The sequence below is a fragment of the Moschus berezovskii genome, chromosome 5 (genome assembly GCF_049115385.1).
Source record: "Moschus berezovskii isolate FMDL1 chromosome 5, NW_MosBer_1.0, whole genome shotgun sequence".
NCBI lineage: Eukaryota > Metazoa > Chordata > Mammalia > Artiodactyla > Moschidae > Moschus > Moschus berezovskii.
The window spans coordinates 125,401,719-125,428,397 of record NC_142464.1 but is presented as its reverse complement, the minus strand read 5'-3'; the positions used below and the strand labels follow the sequence as shown (position 1 = coordinate 125,428,397).

Here is a 26,679-nt window from a genome sequence, read left to right as displayed (position 1 = left end):
CATCTTTTAGGATTCGAAATAGCTCAGCTGGGATTCCATCACCTCCACTAGCTTTTTTGTAGTGATGCTTCCTAAGCCCACTTGACTTTGGACTTCAGGATGTCTGGCTCTACATGATAACACCACCATGGTTATCTGGGTCATAAGATCTTTTCTGTACAGTTCTTCTGTGTATTCTGGCCACCTCTTCTTAACATCTTCTGCTTCTGTTAGTTCCATACCATTTCTGTCCTTTATTGTGCCCGTCTTTGCAGGAAATGTACCTTGGTACCTCTAATTTTCTTGAAGAGATGTCTAGTTGTATTGAATACATGATTTTCAAATATCTCCCATTCCATGTATGTGGGTGCTCAGTCATGTCTGACTTTTTGTGATCCCATAGACTGTGGTCCATCAGGATCCTCTGTTCATGGAATTTTCCAGGCAAGAACACTGGAGGGAGTTGCCATTTCCTTCTCCAGGGCATCTTCCTGACCCAGGGATTAAATCCATGTCTCTTAAAGCCTCCTGCATTGGCAGGTGGATTTTTTTTACCACTGGTGCCATCTTGGAAGCCCAAAAAGTGAAGTTGAAAGTTGCTCAGTTGTGTCTGACTCTGCAACCACATGGACATGCACCCACCAGGCTTCTCTGTCCATGATATTCTCCAGGCAGGAATACTGGAGTGGGTTGCCATGCCCTCCTCCAGGGGATCTTCCTGACCCAGGGATCAAACCCGGTCTCCTGCATTGCAGGCAGATTCTTTACCATCTGAGCCACTGGGGAAGCCCATTTATGGCTTCAGGCCTTACATTTAAGCCTTTGATCCATTCTGAGTTGATTCTTGTGTGTGATTAAGGTAGAGGTTCAGTCTCACTGTTTGCATAAATCTGGCTTTTTCAACAACATTTATAAAAGAGATTGTCCTTTCCCCAGTGAATTTTCTTGGTGCCTTGGTCAAACATTAGTTGACCATGTTCATTTTCTATGAGCTTTTAAGCTTCATTTCGTTGACTTTATGTAGCTCAGCTGGTAAAGAATCCACCTGCAATGCAAGAGACCCTGGTTCAATTCCTGGGTTGGGAAGATCCCCTGGAGATAGGCTACCCACTCCAATATTCTTGGGCTTCCCTGGTGGCTTAGTTGGTAAAGAATCTGCCTGCAATGCGGGAGACCTGGGTTTGATCCCTGGATTGGGAAGATCCCTTGGAGAAGGGAACGGCTACCCACTCCAGTATTCTGGCCTGGAGAATTCCATGGACTGTATATCCATGGGGTCGCAAAGAGCTGGACACGACTGAGTGACTTTTACTTACCTGTTAGGGAAAGTAACCCTTTAATTATAATATATTATTACAGATATTTTGTTCAAGTTACTCATTTGGCTTCACTTGAATGATGTGTTTTGGAGTCAAGTGTATTTTCGTGTCATCAAACTCACCAGTCTTCTCTTTCATTGTATCTGGATTTTGAATCGTGAGGAAGGTTTTTCCCATGCGCATGGTATGGAGGAATTAAGCCATATTCTCTTGAAGCGTTTGTGTGGTTTTACTTTTAAACCTGGATCTCTATACACCTGAAGCTTGTTCTCACCCGTGGTGTGTGATCCGCATCCAGCAGGTGCCACCCAGTTCAGTCTCCCAGTCCCTGAATGCAGGGTGTGACTCCACTTGTTTCCGTCTTTTATTTCTTTCTCTGGTTATTAGGTTTCTGTATGTAAGCCCTACAGAAGTTCGCTAGACTTGCACCTAAGTATTTCCTCCATGATTTCCGAGTGACTGTGGATGGCATTATTATTTTCAATGTTGGCGTCCACATGGTGAATGCCAGTCTGTAAAATGCAGTTGGTTTGGTGTGTCATTCCTGTGTCCTGTGGCCTCGCGGAACTCCCTTAGTAGTTTTCTAGGAGAAACGAGACAGCTTGTCGTGGACTCCTTGGGCTTCTCTCGGTGACACGGATGCCATCTTTTACACCTTCCTTTCCGATCTGCATTCCATCTATTTCCTCCTCTTGCCTGTTGCCCTGGCTAGTTCACCGTCGTGGGGGAAATCAGCCTTTCACTGTTACGTGTAATGTTAGATGTCGGGTTTTTCGTCGATGGGCACTTTATCAAGTCGATTAAATGCCCTTCTATTCCTGTTTTTCTGAAAGTTTTATCAGGAAATTTTGCCTGGTGGTTCTCTGGATCAATTGATACAGTCGTGTGACCATCTTTAGCCTTTTAATACGGTGGATTCCATTGACCGATTTTCAAATTTGAACCAGCTTTGCATTCTAAGGATACACCCCACTTGATTGTGGTGTTTGTATAATTCTTTTTTATGTATGTTGAATTCTGTTTGCTACTATTTTGATTTTCTTAGCGTTGTTCTCACATGTAGTTTCATAAGTAGTGTTAATCTGTAGTTTTCTTTTTCGTAATGTCATTTGTCTGGTTTTGGTAATCAGGGTAATTCTAACTTCATAAAATGAATTTGGAAGTATTTTCTCCTCTTGTTTTCTTGGAAAGATTGTGTAAAATTGATTCTCATTCTTTCAGCACATGGTAGGATTCTCTAGTGAAATCATCTAGGTTTGGGGTTTTCTCTTTCGGACGTTTTGGGGTTTTCTCTTTTGGACGTTTCTGAATTAGAAATTCAGCTCTCTTACAAGTTACAGGGCTATTCAATTGATCTGTTTTGTTTTGGGTAAGTTGTGCAAGTTTCTGTTTTTTTGAGAAATTGTCCGTTTCACTAAGCTGCCAAATTTATGAATGTAAGAGTTGTTTTTAAGATTCTATTACCATCCTTTTTAGTGTCTGTCTGCAGGGTCTGAAGCATTTCACTCTTGATATTGATGATTTTATGTTTTTTCATTTTTTTCTATGAGAATTGCTAGAGATTTGTCAATTCCATCCATCCTTTCAAAGAACTAGCTTCTCGTTTCGTTGATTTTTCTCTACTGCCTTTCTGTTTTCCGTGTTACTGATTTCTGCTCTGTATCACTTCCTTCCTTCTGTTTGCTTTGAGTGTATTTCATTCTTTTCCTAGGTTCTTGAGATCGGAGTGAGGCTACTGGCGCGAGACCTTGCCCCTTTTCCACGGTAAGCACTCAGGGTTGTACTTTGCCGTTTATTCGTTGCTTTGGCTGTGTCCACAAATTTTGGTACGTTGCATTTCATTTTCATTTGGTTCAGTGTCCTTTTTCATTTCGCTTGAAAACACCTCTTTGCCCCATGGATGATTTAGGAGTATGTTGTTTAGTTTCCAAGCATTGGTTCTTTTTTGTTATTGATTTCTGGTTGATTCCATCATGGTTGTTGAACATACTCTGTGCTATTTATCTTAAATTTGTTGAGATTATGTCTTTCATAATCGCTTGTTGAAGCATTTTAACGATGGCTTCTTTAAAAACCACTGTCAGATCTAACACCTCTGTGACCTCAGTGCTGGCGTCCACTGACTGTGTCTTTATTCTGTTGGAGACCATCCTGGCTTGTGGTGTGATAACCGGTTGAAACCCGTACATTCTGGGTATTAAGTTCCAAGCTTCTGGGTCGCATTTAAGCCTTCTGTCTGAGCTGCCCCTCTCTGACGCTGCTCTGGCAGGGGAAGGGAGGCACCGCTGCGTCACTGCCAGGCAGGCTTATCAGCCCACTTTCCCCACGTGCCTCTGCTGACCCCCAAGGCGGGCTACTGATGAGGGCAAGGGCTCTGCTAGTCCTCCACCAACAGCCGCCTGACCAGGAGTGGCAGGGGCACCTTACAACTGCCCCCATGTGGCCCTCACTGTCACGTGGCAAGCGTGAAGGGAAGGCCCTCACTTGGCCCTCGGCTTCCTCTGACGCCACCCTGGTTGGGGGGTGGAGGGACCCTTGTTCCCACTGGTGCTGGTGGACACCAGATTGCTGAGCTTGCTGCCAGCTCTCCTCGGGCACGCCAGACCCCTAGGGCAGGCCCCTGCTCAGATTCCTGTGCCCCATCGCCGACAGCTTGGGGAAGTTCACGGCCGCTCAGCCTTCACCCAGGGTTTGTCTTTGATGTCTGGCTGGAGCACAGGTCACGTTGCACCGTCTTCTGTCTCTCTGGGTGGCTCCTGGCCTCCCCGGTAGCTCAGATGGTAAAGAATCTACCCGTAGTGAGGGAGACCCAGGTTCAGTCCCTGGGAGGAGAAGATCCTCTGGAGAAGGGAATAGCAACCCACTCCAGTATTCTTGCCTGGGAAGTCTCATGGACAGACGAGCCTGGTGGACTTCAGTCCATGGGGTCGCAAAGGGTCGGAAACAACTGAGCGGTTGACACTAGTTGGAGACAGCAGGCTTTGGTCAGGCTCTTTTGTCTGTGCCTGGGGCATTTTGGGGGCCCTCAGCCCCCAGCCTGGAACACGCAAGGGACCCCACCACCGTGCCGTCCTGCAGGTCCCGCAGTCCCAGCCAACCGGCCCTCTTCCCCCCTCTGCTCACAGTCTTCTTCTGTGTGTTTATATATTTTTTAATATTTATTCATTTGCCAGGCCTTAGTTGCCCTATTCGTTGTGATTGTTACTCAGCTGACTCTTTTGTGGCTCCGTGGAACTATATCCCGCCAGGCTTCTCTGTCCATGGGATTTCCCAGGCAAGAATACTGGAGTGGGTTGCCATTCCCTTCCCCGGGGGATCTTCCCGACCCAGGGATCCAACTTATGTCATCACCTGCATTAGCAGGTGAATTCTTTTCCTCTGAGCCACCAGGTAAGGCCTAGCTGCGGCATGTGCGATCTAGTTCCCTGACCAGGGATCGAACCCCGCCCCACCCCCACCCCTCCGCATTGGAAGCCTGGAGCCTTAGCCACTGGACCACCAGGGAAGTCCCTGTATGTTTGATAATTTATATCCAGGGGTTTTAGCTGTGCCGAGTGGAAGGAGTAGGGAAATGTGCCCCCCGACCACGTCTTCCCAGACATGGAAGTTCCAGGTGTCGATTCTCGCAAAGGGTTTTGCAGCGTCTGTGGAGAGAATCCACTTTTCCTCCCAACCTCTATGCATGTGGTGAATTGTATGAGGGAATTCTTAATGGTCACCCATCCATGCCCTCCTGGGATGAGTTCCGTGCAGTCTCCTTGGAGTTTGAGAGTCCCTGGGACTCTCGCAGAAACGTCCAGAGACAGGGGTGCAGGGGCGGAGGGCAAAAGTGGGCTGCAGTTGAGCAGCGCGCACTTGCCTTGACTGGAGACCCCACGAGGAGCCCGGGGGAGCCACCTGGAGTCACCCGAAGGGGCAGAGACCCTGTCAGAGGGGTGGGCGCTGGAGGCCAGGGCTTGGACTAGAAGCTGCGGCCTGATGAGCGGCCTTGCTGGGGTCGAGACTGTGTCCAGGCGATCCATCCGAGGTGCTGGGGGAGCAGCTCCTCCGGGGAGGAAAGCACCCCCACCCCCGCAGGCTTTACCGCCGAGGGCCTCGGTCCTAACTCCTCGGGGCGCCTCCCTCCTCCTCCTTGGGGCTCCTTCCGTGTTCCGGGAGCCGGGCTGCTCTTGGGAAGCAGGCACAGAGCACTCTGGCTCCCCGCTACCCTGCACCTCGCCCACCGACTGTCCGCATAACTAGGGCAGCACCCCGAGCCCCGAGCCGTGTCCCCCAGAGTGAAGCTGACCCTGACTGCCCCACCCCGAGCGGGTCCAGAGGCAACAGGCGTTTAGATGACGACTGTGTTTTATGAGCAAACAAACAGATTAGATGTGGCTCAGCTGGTAAAGAATCCGCCTGTACTGCGGGAGACCTGGGTCCAATCCCTGGGTTGGGAAGATCCCCTGGAGAAGGGAAAGGCTGCCTACTCTAGTATTCCGGCCTGGAGAGTCCCACGGACTGTATAATCCATGGCGTTGCAAAGAGTCAGACATGACTGAGCAACTTGCACAGGAATATTTGAAGAGAAAATTGCATTTTTTCCTGTGCCGTTTATGCTGGACTGGTGACTTTTACAGCCTCTGTCTTGTTTTTAACTATTATTTTAGTTTTTTTTTTTTGAGTTTTTAAATTGAGTGTTCTTTATTTTATTTATTTTTCCTACACCATGCACAATATGGGATCTTAGTTCCTCAACCAGGGGTTGAACCCAAGCCCCTGCAGTAGAAATACCAAGTCTTAACCACTGGGCCTTAATGGGACTTTGTGTCGGCCGGAGGCTCCGTGGCCATGGCCTGGCCTGCCAAGCCTGCCCTCCCCACCCAGCCTCCCCTGTCCTCTCTGCCCATCTAGAGCCAGGGGACGTCCTTTCTTTTGAGGGGCAGGATGTTTGGGGCCCATCTGAATTTCCTCTTCTTGAGACACACATTCAGTTATTCTCCTGAGCCCCGGGGCCTCCTCACAGAGCCCAGGGTCGATTTCCATAGCTGGGGGCCAGGGGGCTTTTCTGGTTTTTCCCTGGTCACCAGTCTTAAGGTACTCTAGCAGTGGGGCTGAAAAGGACACAGTTGCAAAGTCCTGAGTGCAGCTGTCACTCTCACAATGTTAAACGATCTGAATATACCGTCTGCACTAAATGTTATCCTCCCCGCTTCTCTTTTTGGCCGCACTGCTCAGCTTGTGGGATCTTAGTTCCTTGACCAGGGATTGAACCCGTGCCCCCTGCAGTGGAAGCGCAGAGTCTTAACCACTGGACAGCCAGGGAATTCCCAATTTTATCTCCTTTTAAAAGTAATTTGATGAACCATAGAAATAAGTAACTATATTGGGAGGAAAATGGATGAAATTCACATAATGACCTTTTTTAATCCGTTGTCACAGTGAACTTAATCCAGAAGACCAGCACACAAAACCCACAGGGTGAAGGACCCTTCCCACTCTGGTTGTCAGGGGCGCCCATTCCAAGAGTGCTCTTCACTGAAGTGTTGGGTGGATTGTTCCCTTAGGAGGCCCTTGGGGCATTTTTCTATTTGGTGCTGTTGGGCGCAGTCCGTGTTCCCTTGAATTTCCAGCTGAAGGCCCTTCCTTGGGGTGGGGTGGTGCTGACTGCGGAGGCAGGAGGTATGCAGAGGCCCAGAGGGACGCTTGGCGTGGAGCCCACGGAGGCGCGAGGCCAGGCTGGCCCCCGAGTGGACTCCTGGCCGGACCACGGGCCCAAGAGCTACATCCAAGCAGACAGAGCTGAGAGCCGGCCCGGGGCTCCGGGTGCCCTGGCGACCCTTGTCCTCCTCCCGTAGGCCGGCCCGGAGGGCCAGGCCACAGCCCCTCTGCCCACCCACCCATTCGGCTTTCTGGCCTCCCCTCATTCTTCGATCACTCCACCCTCTCCTCCTCCATGGCGATGCTGGGCTGACGTTAAGGCCACGGCTGATGGGGGCCGGGGAGCGGCCGGGGAGGTGACACCGCCACCCCAGTCACCAGCAGAGACGCGGGGGTGGGGTGGGGCAATCTACAATCCCGGCCTCCCTCCGTCCCTCCTTCCCTGGGCCTTCTCCATGGCCAGCCACCTGCCTCCTGGGCTCCACGAGGCTTACATGGATCTGGGAGCCGGGGATGAGGCCCCCAGCCCTCTCTGTGCTGCCGACAAGCTGGGCGCCCAGAGACCCAGCCTCCCCTGTCCTCTCTGCCCATCTAGAGCCAGTGGGTTGCCATTCCCTTCTCGAGGGGATCTTCCTTACCCAGGGATTGAACCCGGGTCTCCCGCATTGTAGGCAGATGCTTCACCGTCTGAGCCACCAGGGAAGTTCATTTTTACTCTTTAAAATAAACAGTCCATAGAGTCACAGGGTCAGACCAACTGAGCGAGTTAGCACGAGTTAGTTGCTTAGTTGCTAAGGACTGTAGCCTGCCAGGCTCCTCTGTCTGTGGGATATCCCAGGCAAGAATATTGGAGTGGGTTGCCATGCCCTCCTCCAGGGGATCTTCCCCACCCATGGATCGAACCCGCGTCTCCCGCACTGCAGGCGGGTTTGTTGCTGCTGAGCCGCCTGGGAGGCCCCCTCCTTCCTTTACAATGCCATAAAATGCTCCAGGCTCATCTTGTACCTTCTCCTCCTCAGCCGTAAAGTGGCTATCTCTCCGAGGAACCCTGGTTCCTTTGCTTAGGACCTGGGATGAACTTGCACGGAGAGGGGTGGCCACGAGCCAGTTTACATGTGCTGGCAGAGTGCTTCACCGAGGCTTCCTTCCTGCCCAGTGCCTGGAGTCCACGCCACCACCACAGGCGGACCCTCCACGTGCCGTGTGGTCTGAAATGAAGCGCCAGCTGCCAAGACCTCTGGGGCTGGGAGCCCAGGGCCCCTGGCGGCTCTGGGCAGTGACGGGAGGCAGACATCCCACCCTGTCCTTTGTGGCGTCTTTTTTTCTTCTTTAAATGGAGAGTCTTTAAAGGATTTTCTTGTTATCTTTGGCTGCACTGGGTGCTTGCTGCTGCGCGTGGGCTTTCTCCAGCTGTGGCGAGCGGCGGCCTCTCCTCTTCTCGCCAAGCCTGGGCCCTGGAGCACGCGGGCTTCAGTAGTTGTGACTCACGGGCTTGGCTGCCCCACAGCACGTGGCATCTTCCCAGACCAGAGATCGAACCTGTGTCCCCTGTACGGTCAGTTCAGCTCAGTCGCTCAGTCATGCCGACTCTTTGCGACCCCACGGACTGCAGCACGCCAGGCCTCCCTGTCCATCACCAACTCCCGGAGTTCACTCAAACTCATGTCTGTCGAGTTGGTGATGCCATCCAGCCATCTCATCCTCTATCGTCCCCTTCTCCTCCCGCCTTCAACCTTTCCCAGCATCAGGGTCTTTTCAAATGAGTCAGCTCTTCGCATCAGGTGGCCAAAGTATTGGAGTTTCAGCTTCAGCATCAGTCCTTCCAATGAATATTCGGGACTGATTTCCTTTAGGATGGACTGATTGGATCTCCATGCAGTCCAAGGGACTCTCAAGAGTCTTATCCAACACCACAGTTCAAAAGCATCAGTTCTTCGGCGCTCAGCTTTGCATTGTCAGGCAGCTTCTTAACCACTGGACCCCCAGAGAAGTCCACTTTGTAGTATCTTGAAGACTGAAAATGATATTCTGAATTGTTCACAATAGCGCCAAACGGGAAACAAACTGAATGTGTCAGTGGTAGAATGGATCAAAGCGTTGTGAGCTACTCCCTGAAACAGCCTCGAGCATAAGCCAGCTGCCATCCCAGTGAGCACGTGGGTGAGGCTGGGACCCCTGGCGCAGAGCAGGAGAGGGGAGCCGGGGTGCAGGGCCTGTGACATGGTTCACAGTGGCGGCAGCTCGCCCTGTGGCTCAGGGCTGTGCATTTTGGGGGCTCCAGGAGAAAGAGGGGTGTGGGAGGACTGTCAGGATGTGCCTGAGGCTCCCCTGGGGCCTGGCCTGTGCACAGATGTGGGCAGAATCTGGACAGCTGGCCCCACGTGGCTGCAAAGCAAGGAGGGTCCTCCTCTCTCAACCAGAGTCAGCAGTGGGTGGGCTTCAGGGCAGACCTGGGGCCCTGACCCGGTTTCCCCTGGGCTCTGTTGGCCACCCTCCTCGGTGACCCTGTCAGATCCGGGGTCGCGGCTGCCTGGTTCTGGCCTCACCCCTATTGTGGAGGCCAGGAGGGCGTGAGGTGGGACTTCCCTGCAGGCCTGACCCCTGAGACACTGGCGAGCCTAAACCCAGATTCCCAGGTGATTCAGGGCCGACCTCAGCAGTTCAGGGGCCAGAGCAGGCGGCTCGGTTGTGTCCAGACAGCTGAGCTGATGCAGCAGTGCGCGGAGAGGCGCCTCCAGGAGGAAAAGTCTATGAAGGAGCTGGTGGAGCAGGTAATGGAGACGCAGAAGAACGTCAAAGCGGCACAGACCGAGCTCCGGAAGGGCCGCCGGCGGATAGGTAGGGGGTCGGGGTGGGGTGGGGGTTGGGGCGCCGTGCCCTCCCAGGAGCTACCCCCACCCCTGGGGCCAGCTGGCTGCTCTCTGAGCCCCTCAGCGCCCCGCTCGGCCCTCAGCTCAGAAGGTGACGGAGGAGAACCGGGAGCTGCTGCAGCGCGGCGCGGAGGCGGCCAAGGAGGAGCAGAGGCGGCGCTGCGACCTCGTCTCCCAGCTGCGAGCCCTGGAGTCTCAGCCCACGCGCAGGGGCAAGCTGGTGGACCTGACCCAGGTGAGGCTGCCGCCCCGGGGCCCATGCCCGTCCAGGGACCTCCAGCGGGGGTCTTCCCCGCCTCTTCCTGGGCCTGGCGTCCTGCGGAGGGTGCACCCACGATTCCCACCCCAGCCAGGGTCCACCCGGCCACTTACACCCAGCCTCCCCCTGCCCGCTGTGCCGGAGGACCCAGTCCGGGGAGGCCTCTGGCACCCCGGGGGCCAGCCAGGCAGCTTTACAGACTTGCGCATTGAGGGAGCTCCCAGGACCCACTAGGCCCGCGTGGCAGGTGCGCTGGAGGGACGGCAGGGGTGCTGGACGGGCAGGGGGCTGAGACAGGCAGCAGCTTCTGGGGGCCAGCGTGGGAAACACCGCAAGAGGCCAGGCTGGCACGTGGGGATGGGCCAGGGCGGGTAGGCCTTGTCCCAGGCTGTGCAGAGTCAGACGGGCTCTCTGCCTGGGCCCCCAGGTCCCGGCTGGGGAGACAGGGCTGAGTACCATGGGGGCCCCGCCAGGCCCCCCGCTGAGCTGTCCCCACGCAAGTTAGGGCTGTGGAGGGGGCCCAGGCGGGAGAAGCCGGACAGCGGACATTGCCACACAAACACTGCCCAGAGGACGGGAGGCCGCCTGGGCACGGGACCAGGCCTTGGCCTTCAGGAAGGACAATGAAGCCGGTGCAGGGGGAAAGCCAGGGGCTGAGGCTGGCCGCGAAGGGTTGGGCCTGGCTCCCAGCCTGGGGCCTCTCCCTACCCCGTCCTCCTGCAGATCCCCGGCCACGGCCTGGAGGGGGAGATGTCGGTTGTGGAGTTGCGTGAGCGGCTGGCCCTGCTCAAGGAGACCCGGCGTCGCCAGGAGGAGGAGCGGCGAGACCAGATCATCCAGGGCAAGCGCGCCAAGAGCCAGGAGCTGCGGGACACGGTGGAGCAGGTGGCGCTCTGCCGCGCCGCCATGGGGAGGTCTGCAGCCCTGAGGTGGGTACCGGCGACCCCGGGGCGGGCACCCTGGGCAGGCAAAGAGCAGGGAGCCTGCCTTCCGCCACCGCCCACCCCCCGTTGTGGGTTTTCCTCACAGCAACCCACCACCCTCCAGTCAGTTCCCTTGCAATCTCTTTCCCCCAGCCAACCGTTTTCTTAGACGAGTCTCATGGCTTCAGATGAGCCGGGCCACACCCTTTAGCCCTGCACTTCTTCCATTAATAGCAAGCCAGTTACTTAATGGGTTTGTGCAGAAGTTGGGAAGTTCGTGCTTCATCACTCAGCCGTGTCCGACTCTTTGCGACTGGACTGTAGGCTCCTCTGTCCATGGGACTGTCTAGGCCAGAATATTGGAGTGGGTAGCCTTTCCCTTCTCCAGGGGAATCTTCCCAGCCCAAGAATTGAATCGGGGTCTCCTGCACTGCAGGTGGATTCTTTACCAGCTGAGCTACCAGGGAAGCCCATGCAGGTCTTGGACATTTCACTCATAAACGCTCTGGTGTGCATCTTCTGAGAAAAAACACAGCCCTATATAACCACAGCACAGTGACACAGCTAGAAACAAGCAGAGACTCCCAGCGCCATCTAAATACCCTGTCCCTGGTCACCTCTCTCCAAGGATCCCAAAACTGTTCACTATAGCTTGGAGAGATTGAGTACCATAACTTTTTTCTTTTTAAACTAGGACTTGCGGGGGGTGGGGGGTGGTGTCACACGTAGCATCTGGTTGTCAAACATCTCTTTCAGTGGAAAGCACATGGACACACACACACACCCTTTTTGTTTTGGGAACACTGGTGACTTTTCGGGCCCCGTGAGGCCTTGTATGGAAAGATCTGCGCAGACAGCGGAATATTAGCAGCGGTAATGCCTAGGCAAGAGCGGGGAAGGCAGGGTAAGAGGAAAGGGCGGTGGCTTTTGGCATCCCCGAAAACGTGCGTAGGCAAACCTGTGGAATACTCTTTCAACTGTGAAGTACAAGGAGCAAAAAGACAAGAGGCGCCGGGGAGAAGCCTCCCGGAGCGGTTTCCCGGGGGTGTGGGGGCGCTCTCCCCTGGCACCTAAACCCCTCGGGTCCACCGCGGCGGGGCCCTCCTAAGCCGGCCCCTCCGCCTGACCAGGTGGGAGGAGAAGAAGGCGCGGTGGGCGGCTGCCGGAGCGCCCTCCCAGGACGAGCGTGTGCTCGAGCTGCAGCGCCGGATCCAGAAGGCGGCCGAGCGGCGCGCGCTGGCGGCCCCGGGGCACGTGCCGGCGCCGCGGGCCGTGCGCCCCAAGCAGAGGGTGAGCCCGGGGGTGGCCGCGAGGGCGCGCCGCGCGGGGGTCGGGGACGCAGGCGCGGGACGCGAGGTGCGGGGTCGGGGGGCGCGCAGGGAAGCCGCGTCCGGCTGCGGGGGAGCGCCGCGCGCCGACCTCCACCGCCCGCCCTCCCGCAGGCGCAGCTGGAGGCGCAGCGCAGGCTGGAGCTGGAGCGGAGCCGCGAGCGCTGGCTGCGGGCGCAGCAGCCAGGATGCGGGCCCGCGCGCCGCCTGGGGGCCGCCTGAGCCGCGCGGCTTCCCCCCGCCCCAACCCAGGACCCCGAGACTCCAGCCCGAATGAAGACCGCGGGGCCGTGCCCTCTGCCCCGCTCCGCCCGTCCAGAGCAGGGTTGCCAAATAAAAGGTGGGACGCCCAGTTATTGCGTGGAACAAACATGCTAAGAAGTATCCGCTGGAATTCAGGTTTATTGGGGTGTCTTGTATCTAATATGCTAAACATGGCCACCCTGGTCCAGATCCTTGCCCTTGCCTACCGAGCGGTAGGCATTCCCCCCGCCCGCGCCCGAGTTGCCGGAGCCCGCAGTGCCCCTGGAATCTCCGTTCTCCGCCCGGATTTAGGTGGCCTAATCCGGGAACCCCCAAGACTGAATATGTGGTGGTGTGGATGCAATTAGATGTGGCGAGGATACTGAGTCACTACCAACTGGCCCTTCTCGCGCCTGATCTCCTAAACCTCAGGAGGATAGGGGGAACTGGCCAGGGAATTGAGAACTGTCCCCCACCCCCCTTCTGCTGGTGAGACCACCGGTGCTCAGAGAGGTGAAGTTAACTGCCCGGAGCCCTGGGACCCAAAGCTAGGCCTGGAGGCCTTTAGAGTACGGCCCAACCTTCCTCAGCCTCACCGGAGGAATGAGGTTGGAGCCGCTGGGCAGGCACGTTGGTCTGGGGCCTGGACAGGAACGGATTGATTCCCCTGGTCCTCAGACCCCAGCCTGGGCTGCCGGTGTGTGGCTGAGTGAAGACCGTGCAGTATGCTGCAGCTCCCAGGAGAGGACGGGCAAGCCGGTGGGGTGCAAGGCAGTGGGGACCCCATACCCACATCCTCCTTGGGCCTGCAGAGAAGAGGGCACCTCAGGGGGGGGCAGGACCCCAGGGCACATCCAGACAGAAGGGTGGACGTCTGAAAGTGACAGGAACAGACTAAAGACCAGAGTTCTCCCCCAACATTCTCAACTGTGTCAGAACCCCAGGGCTTCCCTGCGACTGAGGCTGGTAAAAAGAGGAATTTCCCACCTCCCTGTCAAATTAGAGCTGGGAGCAGATTATATTTCGTTTTTTTTTTTAAAAATAGCATTTCTTACATCTTTTGTTGAGTCATTCAAACCCATTTCACTTGATATTGAGGGAATACACTGATGGTGACCTGTCCCAAGAGAGTCCCTCAGGAGCTCAGATGGCTCCAAAAGGGGAATTGTCACCTTCTATAACTGGTAATTCAAAGGTAGGGTGGACTTCAGGACATGCCTGATCCAAGATCTCTGTCTCCAAGCTGGTAGCAGTTCCCATCTCACAGCATCTGGAAGAAAGGCCATCTCTCCCTTGCAGCTCTCTTAGGAGGGAAACCTCTCTGTCCTCCAAGCCTTGAGCTCTAGCCTCACTGGATTGAACGTGCTCTGCTGAACAAGTCCCTGCAATGGGGGAAGGTCTGCCTGGGGGCCCAAAGCAGGCCCTGTGACAAAGGCAGAGAATTTCCCTTCACCTGTCCGACTGGCCTCTGGAGCAGGGGGTGAGGTGGTGGCCCAGCAAACTCAGGGTGCTATTGAGAGCGATGCTGGTTGGTAGTACACAGGGTCCCCACCTGCCCTCCTGGACTGGGCGGCTGCTCAGAGCGGCCTTGAGAGACCCTGGGCCTTCTGTTCATATAGACCCCATAGAAACTGGAGGGCAGCTCTTGGGCCATCCCCTGAGTTTATGGCCTGACGGCCTGTCTTGTGCGGTAAACGGATGGCAACAGTGTCTCCTGGCATCCATGTTCCTTGCCTTGTAACCCCTCGTCAGGAAGCAGAGTCTAATCTTACCCAGTCCTTGAACCTGAGCTGACTTGCTTTTGCCGACAGGGTCCAGCAGGAGTGGCCGTGTTCCAGGTGACAGCCTGGACCTAAGGTGGCCTTGGAGGTCCCTCTAGCTCTCCATCTGGCCACAGTGTGGGCCTGTCACGGGTGGGATGGTCCTATTGGGATGATCTGGTATTCTCAGAAAAAGAGACAAGCTGGGCTCTTTTCTGGTTGCCAAATTCATGCCCAGGCCCAGTTCTGGCAGCTAAACTCGAGGAAGCCACCACCAGTCTCTCTGATCCCCATTCTGACATGCAGTCCCGCCACGGCTGGCACGCACCTGTGCTCAGAGTTGGGTCTTAGGACCCCATGAGATAGGCACCGCTGTCTTCTCCATACAACAGGCCAGGGAACCCTGGACCTGCCTGAACCCTGGAGCTGGGATTCAAACTCAGGCAAGAGCGATCCAGGGTCCACACTCGGACTCCGGGGAGTTGCCCAGGAGACCTGCAGCCCGCTTTCCCAGGACCTGGCTGGGCCGGAAGCCGGCAGGAGTTTTCCTCCGTCTTCAGCCCTTTCCTGACAACTACGGTTTTCAGAATAATCAAGACGCCCAGCCTGACATCCGGGCGCTCCGAGGTCTGCCTCTTACCTCCCGCGACCCCCGTGGCTCCCAACCCCTCCACGCTGGCATGCTGGGCAGCCTTCAGGTCTCTGCCCACCCAGGCCCCCTTCTCCTGGGACTGCTTTCCTCCATTCTAGTCCTTTGGATGCTCAGCCAGCTCCCTCCGGGGAGCCCTCCCAGACGGCCCGGTGGAGTGCCGCCTCCGGCTTCCCGCAGATGGGCCGGTCTGTGCTGCCCACCATCCCTTCCATCTCCGCCAGCAGCCGGGTAAAGGCCGGGGATCGCGTGGACCAGTCGCGCGCGGGTCCAGGGCCTGGCGCGGTCAGGAGGCCAGACCCGAGGCGGCGCAGATCCCAGGGAACCTAGGCCGAGAGAGGGGCGTGTCCCAGCCGGGACCACGACTCCCGGGAGGCCTTGCGCGCCGAGAGGCGCCGGCCGCTCCTCTCGCGGGAAGGCAGAAGCTTTTTTTGAGTTCGCGGGCGTGGGCGGGGCCGGAAGCAGGCTCGTTTCAAAGTGGTGATAGATGGTTTTCTTATCCAATAGGGTTGAAAATCGAGCTCCCTCCACGGGCGGACCGCGGGAGTCAGGGGCGGCGGCGGCCAGTAGCGAGGCGCGGGGGCGGGGCCGAGGCGCCCGGAGAGGAAGTGGGTCGGTGCTGAGGCGGCGGCGGCGGCGTCGTCTGGCGGAGGTCTTCTCTGAAGCGGCTCGCGGAGGTGCTGCCCTCGCTCGAGTGCGTAGACCGCGGCGCCCGCGGAGCCTCCCCGGCCCCAGGCAGGGCCCGGCTTCGCCGGGGGCGCGGGCGGCAAGGCAGCGCCGGGCGGGTTCGGGAGGTTCTTGTGGCCGCGCGCGGCCTGAGGAGGCCTCGGCTCCGCGTCCCGAGGCGCCGCCGGGGCGCGGCCCACCCCGCTCGGGCCCCGGCCCACGGCCGAGAGCCTCTCCGCGGGCCCCGCGCGGGCGCCGCCCGAGCCGGGCGCGGAAGTGGGGAGGCCTCGCCGCGCGCGTCGGCCGCCCCGGGCGGGCCGCAGCCTGGGCGCCCCCGTCTCGTCGTCGCCGGGGAAACTGAGGCGGCGGGGCGGGGAGGGGCGCGTCCAAGGTCACCGGGAAGGCCGACAGGGGCGCCGCTCGCGGGCCGGCGCGGGCGTGCGGGGAGGCCGGGCGACGGTGTCGTCCCCGCCGCGGCCGCCGCCTTTGTGAGCTCGCGCCGCCGCCGCGAGCTGGCCGGGCGGCCGGGAGGAGCCGCCTCCAGGCTGGGCCGGGACCGGCACGCTCGAGGCGGTGGGTGGGCAGAGCCCAGCGGGTCTGAGGCTCCGCGCGCTGGCCGGACGCGTGGCCGCCGAGGCCTGCAGCCGAGCTCGCGGCGGGCGCCTGGAGACAGGTGCCTGAAGCCCAGGACTGGGCGCAGGCCGCTTTTCACGTCTTGACCGGTCGAGGGAAAAGGGGTGAGTTCAGAGCCTTGGCAGGCGTTTCCGTGGGGAGTTGGCTTTTGTGTAACTGCAGCCCCTGCCCGTCGACTGGCACGGCCATACCTTCCTTCTGCGCCACTTTTCTTGGAACCAGACCTGGAGTCTCCAGCTCTGTGGTCCTGCAATCTGTGCTCCAGCTTAGGCTGTCTTAGTGGCCGGGAAGACTGAAGCTGTCTGCCCAGGGTCACAGCCTGGGTTCCCTGACTGCAGAACTAGACCTTTGAACTCAGTGACCAGGAGCTTGAGGGCCCACAGGTTATGAAAGAAAAGTTGAAGGGAATCGTTTGGCTTTGTTTTTCTGGTGGTTTGTTTTTTGAGGGTTTGGGTTGGTTTCCCCTATGCGTTTGAGAGCATTCAAATAGTGCTGCGATCTGTATGGCCTGAACTTGAGCTTCCAACTTGGACTCAAATCTTGCTTTAGTACAGTGTTGGTGAACCTTTCACAATCATGACTGCTTTCCATCCCCAGCCTTTTTTTTACGCATTGTTTTCCTAATTGTTCTTACCGAACAATTGATCCCTTCAGAATGGTAATGCTGCTTTCCTAGCGTTTGCTGTTTCTATGAGCTATATGCATGCTTATGCTTTGTACATAAAAAGAAGGGGCTCCCCCACTTTAAGAATTCATACATTAATATTTTAAGTCATATTTTGAGGTCTTCTGTGTGCCAAGCTTTTGCTTGGACAAAAATAGGCGTGGTACAGGCCCTGGTGGAGCTGAGGAGCCAGAGTGGAGAGAATGAGGGGTATTCCCCAAGGTTGAAACATAAGATGGGGCTGGGGAGGTAGCAGGAACTAGAGTACAGAAGGTCTGTGATGCGCCTCCACAGTGAGGAATTCAGGATTTATCTTAAGGCCCATTTATCTAGTGGGAAATCACTAGATTGAGTTCTGAGGAGGGAACTTAACAGGGTTAGATTTGCGTTTTAGAAAAATCACTGTTGTATGAGAACAATGGTTAGAAAGGTGGACAAAACTAGTTGCTTCAGGACCAGTTAGGAAGAGAGAGAAGGGGAGCTTGGGCCAGAGTAGTGAGACTGCCTGTAGTGAGACTAGGGGCTTCCCGGGTGGTGCCAGTGATCAAGAATCCGTCCGCCAATGCAACAGATGCAAGATGCATGGGTTCGATTCTTAGGTCGGGAAGATGCCCTGGAGAAGGAAATGGCATCCCACTTCACTATTCTTGCCTGGAAAATTCCATGGATGGAGGAACCTGGCAGGCTATAGCCTGTGGGGTTGCGAAGAGTCAGACACGGCTGAGCGTGCACACACACAGGGACTAGTCACTGAACTTGGTGATTGCCAGTCATGGAAGTTTTTTACTGACTTTTTACTTAAAAGCTTTTAGCAAGGTTCTTGTCTGGGAGTTTATACTCTTGCCAATTTCTGGGAAAGACTTGGGGTGCTACTTGATGAAAAATATGTGCACAAGTTGGTTGGTTTGTATGTGTTGTGTATTCCTGTGTATGTGTTACCCGTGTCTTATTTTGAAATGATTTATGTGCATTTTTCACTACCCCCAAATTAGGGATTTTTGAGGGATAAGGTGGCTCCTGTACAATATTACAAGGTTGACTCTGTTATTGAGTGAGATATGAATCATATGTGCTCTTCTGACTTACCTTTCCTAAATGGCTTGTTTCTTAGAAGAACTTTGGGCATTTTGGAGCAAGGCGTTTTGAGGCTTCCTCTCTAAGGAGGAAGGCCCAGAGCACAGATTCCATCTCACCCCAGGGTTACAGGTCGAGTGAGTAAACACAGGCCTGAGATGGAGGGTGCCGCTCCACAGGGATGGGGACGTTTCTTTGGAAGGGTTTTGTTTTTTCTTCCCCCAGGCATAAGTAAGTCTTGGCAGGTTTATTGAATACCTCATTTAGAGGAGAAGGAAAGGCTTGGGAACATTTCAGAATGAGTATTATCAGTAGCCTGCTTGTGCAAAAGAGAAGTTGTGACCATCAGGCTTCCTTGGACTCCAGAAACCACGTGGCTCCCTGAGATGCCCAGTAGGTGCCTTAACACAGAACGCGCCTGTGGGTCGCTGAGGAGATTGGCTTGCTATGTAGATTTTCTTGACATACACACATTTAAGATGAAAGAAAATCTCCTGAATGGCATTATTCCCACCTGTTAATGCCACATTGTTTGGGAATTATAATTTTTTTCTGTTTGGTATTTATTTGACTACACCAGATATTAGTTGTGGCCCGAGGGATCTTCAGTCTTCCTTGCTGCATGTGAACTCTTTTAGTCAGGGCATGTGGGATCTAATTCCCTGATCAAGGATGGAATCCGGGCCCCCTGCATTGGGAGCTTGGACACTTAGCCACTGGACCTCAGTGAAGTCCTTGGAATCGTCATTTCTAGTTGTAGGAGTGTGACGCAGATGTCTCTAAGGGTTACTCTAGGTTTGTGATGTAATAATCATGTCTGCTATTTAGGAGTGTCTGCCACTTAAAAATCCACCCTGCCCAGTGGTTAGTTTTGGTTAGCTCCATCTTACGCATCCTGAAGCACAGGAGGGACAGAGTCACTTACCCAAGGTCATACAATTAGTAAGCAGACCTAGCATCTGAACCTCAGACCCCAATGTCTTTGTTCCTTTTGCTGGACTTTGTTAGTGTTTATTGTTATATTTCTTTTTCAAGGAAGGTTTACCCAGAAAGGGTCTAATTATAAATATTCTCGAGAAACTTAATTTTCAGTAATTGCATTGTACTCTTGCATCTAGTTTCTGTTCCTGAGTGACCCCCTCCCCCAAGAAAGTGGTTTCAGGACCTGGGCATTTTCCTATCTGCTGCACCTCACCTCTCATTTTAAACAAACCGTCATTTTAACCAAACCGTTGCTGAGTTCTGCTGCTTGCTATAGCAGACCAATATAAAGTTTGCTGCTTTTCTGAACACCGTCTTGATATTTTTCAATTCTTAACTAATATTTAAAAACTTAAGGTTGTGGCCTCTTTTTTTCAAGTTGAAAATGCTTCATAGAGAGATGTTCTGTCTTATTCTCCCATGATGATCTTCTGGTTTTCAATGCTCCTTTGTTTCCTGATGATGATTGTATTTTTATTTGCAGTGTAATAAGGCTCCATTTTCCTCATCTTTTTTCCCAGCTCAGAACACTCTGTGCCGTCCTGAAGAATCTGCCATCTTTTTCAAGTATCTCATGAGGTTGGTCATTTAATTTCAATGGAAAAAAATAATTGTTTAGCTACCATGTTTGTGCCAAGTGCTGTTCAAAGAAGAGGGCATACCCTGATGGGTTTTGACATAGAGTTATGTTTAGCAGATGGAGTGCAACAGAAAAAACTGAGGATGAGGAGGGATGGAAATGTGGGTAACATTTCTCTGAGGTTGACCGAGAAGAATGAGCAGTTCTCCAAAGTGGGATGGGGTAGGAGACCCTTGCAGGCGAGGAAACAGCATGTATCGAGGTGCAGTGCTGGGACTGGCATCCCCAGTACCTGAAGTGAGGCACAGTCAGCTCTCTGTGGGTTTGTTTTAAATAAACGTGTCCAAGTGTAGTCGATCTTACTCAGTTCTACTCTCACCAGTTGTTTGGAAGCAAGGATTAATTCCAGCAGAATTGATATTTTACGAAACAGGTTGAATATCATGGGGCTGTTGAGTTTTGTGTGCATAATCTCATCTACAGATAACAGTAGGTAAACATAGAAAATTGAACTCAGCTGAACCAAGCCACAAAGACCATCTACACCTCAGACACCTATCAGCTGTATCAATTCACTGTGTGTCTTGAGCCATACCCTCTGACATCTGATGTTACAACACCCTGTTTCCCAACAACTCACAAGCCACAGACTGATGCCACAATTATTATGGTATATGGGCATTTCCTAACCATTTAATTTGTCCAACTATACTACTGCTTTCGTTAGGTTCTTACCATGTACGTGTGTGAAATTGTCCAGATTTTGGAGTATTGTACCCCTAATTCCACTCTTACCCAAAACCTCTATGCACTTTTTGTATTGTACGGCGATTTTTAGGAAGACCTGTGTCTTTCACTGCAAGTGAGGCCAGACCACTTAGTGGTTGGCTATACACATGAAGGCAATGGGTGCGGTCTTCTGGGAACATTTGTGATGTCCTTGGGTCCCTTGGAGTCTGGCAGATGTTTTTGAGCTCCCATTTAAAGTTTTGACATCCTCTGGCCCGCTGAATGTTCTTCCTCCTGCTTTGCTGCTTTGTCCTTAGAACGTTCCCTTTTAATCGGTGCTTGCTGTCCTGGGAGCCAAGGACCACTGACTTATTTTACTTCCGAGGAAGAGAGTTGGAGAGGATCTGGATTCCTCCTCTAAGACAACTGTCTTTAGAGAGTTGGGTGTGGCTTGCCGCCTGGCGACGGCATGTATGCACCTGTTCGCCAGCCCACTCGTGTGTCTGCCTGAATAGAAGGCCGTTTGTTGGCTGAGGGCCCCTGGGGGCAGAGCTGTTTGAGACTGCCTCCCCTCTTATGGCTTCCCTGGTGGCTCAGACGGTAAAGCGTCTGCCTGCGATATGGGAGACCTGGGTTTGATCCCTGGGTTGGGAAGATCCCCTGGAGAAGGGAATTGGCTACGCATTCCAGTACTCTTGCCTGGAAAATCCCGTGGACAGAGGAGCCTGGCAGGCTACAGTCCATGGGGTTGCAAAGAGTCAGACACAACTGAGCAACTTCACTTTCTTTCTTGTTTCTTTCCCCTCTTTGCAAATGAAGGAGTTCTCTCTGGGGGTCACTACTGGGCTGCTGTCTGCTGTAGGTAAAGGTCAAAGAACCACACTTATAAGCTTCTGACTCCCCCCCGCCACCACCACAGTCTGCACCTTGGCCATCCTGGTTTAGTCTACACACATACACCCCCTCAGCCCATCCCAGGTTCATGATTCAGCAGAAGCAGCAAAGATTCCTAGCTTTGTGCTTTGGTGCCGTCCGCACAGGCCTAGCATGCCTGCTTCCTGGGAGTTTTAGGGTCTGTCTTTTTGGCCTCTGGTGGAAATGGATCCTGAGGTTTCCTTCATCATATTTCTCTTGCTCTTGACTACCTTCTCTACCCTTGTTTGTATGAATATCACCAGCCCTCCCCCGCTGCACCCTCTGCCCCCCCCAGCCCAGGCCACAATGACTGAAAAAAAAGTGAGAAGTTAGTTAGGGGGTCAGGGGTGGAGCAGCCACTGAGCTGTGCTTCTGTGTATCCCAGAGAAACCTGCAAAGGAGTGGTTGCAGGACCAAGTAGGCAACTTCTTCCAAAAGTATTTGGTTGAACTTGTAGTCTGTTGATATCCCTCCCACTTGTGAAAACCATCCAAACCTATTACCGGTACAACCTTGGGAGATAATGGCTGTGGAGAATTGACGTGCCCCTCCCCGCCAGGCTCCAGGGCTTTCACTGACAAAGGGTAGGCCTAATGTTTGGGGGGATTTGTCTTAACCTTGTATGTGAAGCTGTGGAGAAATTCCTGAGAAGAGGGTGAGCCAGTACTCTGGTGATATTAGAGTCACAGGTATGTCTTGGATGTCCCCCCACAGGTGCATTCCTTACAGATGTTTCTCAGCTGTACCCACAGCAGAGCATTTCTGCATACTTGATTAAATTCTGTTTATCCAGGAAAGAAGCTGAAGTTTATTTTTTAATTCTTGTGGTGAAATACACATAATGTGAAATAGACCCTCTGAACCACTTTAGGTGTTCAGCGGCATTAAGCGAGTCCACCTTGTGCTGCCTTCACCGTCTCCCTACGGAGCCGTTTGCACTCTTCCAGGCAGGACTGTGTCCATGAAAGTGAAGCTCCTTGTCCCCCAACTGCCCAGCCTCTGGCAATCACCATTCCACTTCCTGTCTCTGGATTTGATGTCTTGGGACTTCATGTAAGAGGAATTACTCAGTATTTGCCCTTTTATGTCTTAATTCACTGAGCATAATATCTTCAGGGTTCTTTTTCTTAAGGCCGAATAATGCTTTTTTTACTTTTTGTTTTTTTAACTGATTTTCAGAAAACTGAAGTTCATTCTTAATTCTGGGCCCTTAAAACTCAAGGCTGAATTGTAAACAAAAGTAGAACATCTCTATACCCAAAGAGTTGTTCTTTTTTTCTAGTAAAAGCAAAAAGGAATCCTCATTGGGTCCTTTGTTTGGAGATAAGGGAAACTTTCCTTGAGTGACAAGTCACTAAGCAGGAGTGAAGTCCCCTGGTGCCCCTTGCAGACCTCTGAGACTGACTGGCTTGCTCAGCATCACATGGTAAATGTGTAACAGACCCAGTGGTGTGTCTCCAGGCACAGTCAGCTGCTCTCTGTCTTTGCCGGGTCGAGTCCCTGTGAAGTCTGAGGGGAGATGAGTGGGTGGGCTGCTGGGCCTCCTTTAGGGATCAGTACAGAGTGCCTGATGAACTATGGATGGAGGTTTGTGACATTGTACAGGAGAGGGGGATCAAGACCATTTCCATGGAAAAGAAATGCAAAAAAGCAAAATGGATGTCTGAGGCAGCCTTACAAATAGCTGTGAAAAGAAGAGAAGCGAAAAGGAAAGATATAAGCATCTGAATGCAGAGTTCCAAAGAACAGCAAGGAGAGATAAGAAAGCCTTCCTCAGCGATCAATGCAAAGAAATAGAGGAAAACAGCAGAATGGGAAAGACAAGAGATCTTTTCAAGAAAATTAGAGATACCAAGGGAACATTTCTTGCAAAGATGGGCTCGATAAAGGACAGAAATGGTAGGAACCTAACAGAAGTAGAAGATATTAAGAAGAAGTGGTAAGAATACACAGAAGAACTGTACAAAGAAAATCTTAACGACCCAGATCATCACGATGGTGTGATCACTCACCTAGAGCCAGACATCCTGGAATGTGAAGTCACGTGGGCCTTAGAAAGCATCACTACAAAGAAAGCTAGTGGAGGTGATGGAATTCCAGTTGACCTATTTCAAATCCTGAAAGATGATGATGTGAAAGTGCTGCAACCAATATGCCAGCAAATTTGGAAAACTCAGCAGTGGGCGCAGGACTGGAAAAGGTCAGTTTTCATTCCAGTCCCAAAGAAAGGCAATGCCAAAGAATGCTCAGACTACCGCACAATTGCACTCATCTCACATGCTAGTAAAGTAATGTTCAAAATTCTCCAGGTGAGACTTACAACAGTACATGAACCATGAACTTTCAGATGTTCATGCTGGATTTAGAAAAGGCAGAGGAACCAGAGATCAAATTCCCAACATCTGCTGGATCATGGAAAAAGCAAGAGAGTTCCAGAAAACCATCTATTTCTGCTTTACTGACTCTGCCAAAGCCTTTGACTGTGTGGATCACAATAAACTGTGGAACATTCTGAAAGAGATAGGAATACCAGACCACCTGACCTGCCTCTTGAGAAACCTATATGCAGGTCAGGAAGCAACAGTTAGAACTGGACATGGACCAACAGACTGGTTCCAAATAGGAAAAGGAGTACGTCAAGGTTGTATATTGTCACCCTGCTTATTTAACATATATGCAGAGTACATCATGAGGAACGCTGGGCTGGAAGAAGCACAAGCTGGAATCAAGATTGCCGGGAGAAATAGCAACAACCTCAGATATGCAGATGACACCACCCTTATGGCAGAAAGTGAAGAGGAACTAAAAAGCCTCTTGATGAAAGTGAAAGAGGAGAGCGAAAAAGTTGGCTTGAAGCTCAACATTCAGAAAACAAAGATTCATGGCATCTGGTCCCATCACTTCATGGGAAATAGATGGGGAAACAGTGTCAGACTTTATACTGCAGATGTTGATTGCAGCCATGAAATTAAAAGATGCTTACTCCTTTGAGGGAGAGATATGACCAACCTAGATAGCACATTAAAAAGCAGAGACATTACTTTGCCAACAAAGGTCCGTCTAGTCAAGGCTATGGTTTTTCCCGTGGTCATGTATGGATGTGAGAGTTGGACTATGAAGAAAGCTGATCGCCGAAGAATTGATGCTTTTGAACTGTGGTGTTGGAGAATACTCTTGAGAGTCCCTTGGACTGCAAGATCCAACCAGTCCATCCTAAAGGAGATCGGTCCTGGAAGGACTGATGTTGAAGCTGAAACTCCAATACTTTGGCCACCTCATGCGAAGAGTTGACTCATTGGAAAAGACCCTGATGTTGGAAGGGGTTGGGGGCAGGAGGAGAAGGGGACGACAGAGGATGAGATGGCTGGATGGCATCACTGACTTGATGGACATGAGTTTGGGTCAACTCTGGGAGTTGGTGATGGACAGGGAGGCCTGGCGTGCTGCGATTCGTGGGGTCGCAAAGCGTCGGACATGACTGAGCGACTGAACTAGGAGGGGGCCGCCTCACACCTCGTGCTGGCTCTCCAGCTTCCTATCCGCCTGGGCAGGGGTGATCAGCCACATCCTGCCAAGTCTCTTCTGGAAGTGAATTGAGCTTGCTGAGAGCAGAAACGTTTGTTCCAGTTCCTTCTGGGGTTGAGTTTAGTTTGTTCTCATCTAGTACCACTCACACTTGTAAGAAGAGCTGTGATTTTGGCTTTTCTGAGGTAATACCTCTTTATTACTTAATTTATCGAGTGTCTTTCCACTTAGAATGTATGCTCTGAGTGTCTGTTTTGTTCACCATTGTATTGCAATCCCTGAAGCAGTGCCTGACTCAGAGTAAGCCCGTGCACTGAATTGTTGAATTACTCACCTGGTCGGGTTCCGTCCAGGGTGCTGGAACCTACTGGGCATTTTGATTCAGCATCACAGCTGCAGGTTAGGGGCTGTTTTTCCCACATGGAAGATGGTAAAACTGAGGCATGGGGGTCAAGTGTGTGTGTAAGGCCCTGGGGCTCATGTGGCCAGTCTCATGATTACTGTCTGTACAGCGCACCCTTGTTTGTATAAGCAGGAGGCTCTTAATACTTCTTAAGTTCTGAGGCCCGGTCGTTGGTGTGACGGTGACATCAGTGTTCATTTAAGAAGCTTTGGCAGGGACTCACCTGTCCTCCCGTGGTTAGGACTCCACGCTCTCACTGCCGAGTGCCCGGCTTTGATCCTTGACAGGGAACTAACATCTCACAAGCTGCAAGGCGGGACCGAAAAGAAATTTTTAAAATGTGACCTAGACCGTTGGTACTAGCCAGGGCCTCGGTGCCTAATCAGTTGCTGATAAATCGGCCTCGTCTTGATGAGACTATAGGTTGAGGCTTTTCTCTGCTTTTACCGTGCCGGCCTTGAGTCAGACTCACTCTGCTCCTATCTCAGAATAGCTTCATGAGTTGACAGAGATCTGCTCTATGATTGCCACACAGAGGGAGTGCATGACCCAACGTGGCTCCCTCTGGTCTCCGGGTCGGACATGCACAAGTAGCCACCTGAGAGCCCAGATCGCAGCAGCCTCACCTGCCCTGGCGGCTGAGGGCTCTGTGGGTCACCGTGGGCCCGGGCTGGACAGAGCTTCTCGCCCAGACAGCTCCCTGGACTCCTGCTGCTTCCTTGTTTTCTGGCACACCCCTTCCCTCCCCCTTTTCTGCTGATCCCTCCTTTCTTGGCTCTTGGGACAATAAGGCCACAGAATCCAGCTGCAGTCAACACTGCCCAACAGTTTCTAGCCATGATGCATGTAGACATTTGCATGTAATCAAACGCACAGAGGCAGCACATATATATGATTGTCCGCCCTCCTAGTGTTGGGGGGTCACCTTTTGTGTCCATAGTAGACTCCTGGGAAAGAATCAACCTCTGGCAGTAAGACCATGATTGAATAGACTGTTAAACGTGTGAGCGCACTGAAGGCGCTAACCTTCGCAACTCCCCGTGCCATCCAGTCGGGCGATCTCACTTGTCGCTGTCTCCAAGCCACGCAGCTTTCGTCTGCCTGGATTACTCCCTGCCTGCATACGGGTCTGCGTTCTGATGTGTCCAGGCTCTCACGGGCCTCCTCGCGCAAATGGTGTGGTCTGTGTATGAAGCCCTTCCTGCGCTGCCCTGGGAGGCGAGTGGGCCTTGGGGCTCCCGCCCAGCACGCTGCCCGTCTCGGGCTGATGCTCTCCTCCCCTTGGGTGGCCCTGCCCGCCGCTGTGTTGGTGAAGTAGCCCCGTCACTTGGGGCCTCATCCTCAGTGTCACGACCTCCGGGCAGCCCAGGTTGGCCCTCCGGAACAGCGTGGGCCCCCCTTGCTTGGCCATCAGTGCTCAGCTCCCTGTGGCCAGCTCACTGGCCTCATTCCAGGTCTGCCTTTTCCTTGAAATGCCAGCTTTTGTCTAGCTGATGTCCAAGTTCTCCCAGCTTGCTTTCTGCATTTTGATTCTCTTTT

The 26,679-nt window shown here is 53.3% G+C and overlaps 2 protein-coding genes across 2 annotated transcripts in view; both read left to right on the top strand.

Annotated features, from left to right (window-relative positions):
• The window catches only part of CFAP99 (cilia and flagella associated protein 99), a 36,049-nt gene extending 23,406 nt beyond the window's left edge, over nt 1-12,643 (top strand). The window contains exons 12-16 of the mRNA XM_055435027.2: nt 9,635-9,776; nt 9,892-10,043; nt 10,791-10,996; nt 12,121-12,280; nt 12,433-12,643. Coding sequence (XP_055291002.2) covers nt 9,635-9,776; nt 9,892-10,043; nt 10,791-10,996; nt 12,121-12,280; nt 12,433-12,540 — 768 coding nt within the window. The 3' untranslated portion in view covers nt 12,541-12,643. The remainder of the gene's footprint in view (nt 1-9,634; nt 9,777-9,891; nt 10,044-10,790; nt 10,997-12,120; nt 12,281-12,432) is intronic.
• Nucleotides 12,644-15,552: 2,909 nt separating this feature from the next.
• RNF4 (ring finger protein 4) overlaps nt 15,553-26,679 on the top strand; it is a 34,702-nt gene continuing 23,575 nt past the window's right edge. The window contains exon 1 of the mRNA XM_088836602.1: nt 15,553-15,664. The gene's annotated coding sequence lies outside the window, so the exon portion shown is untranslated. The remainder of the gene's footprint in view (nt 15,665-26,679) is intronic.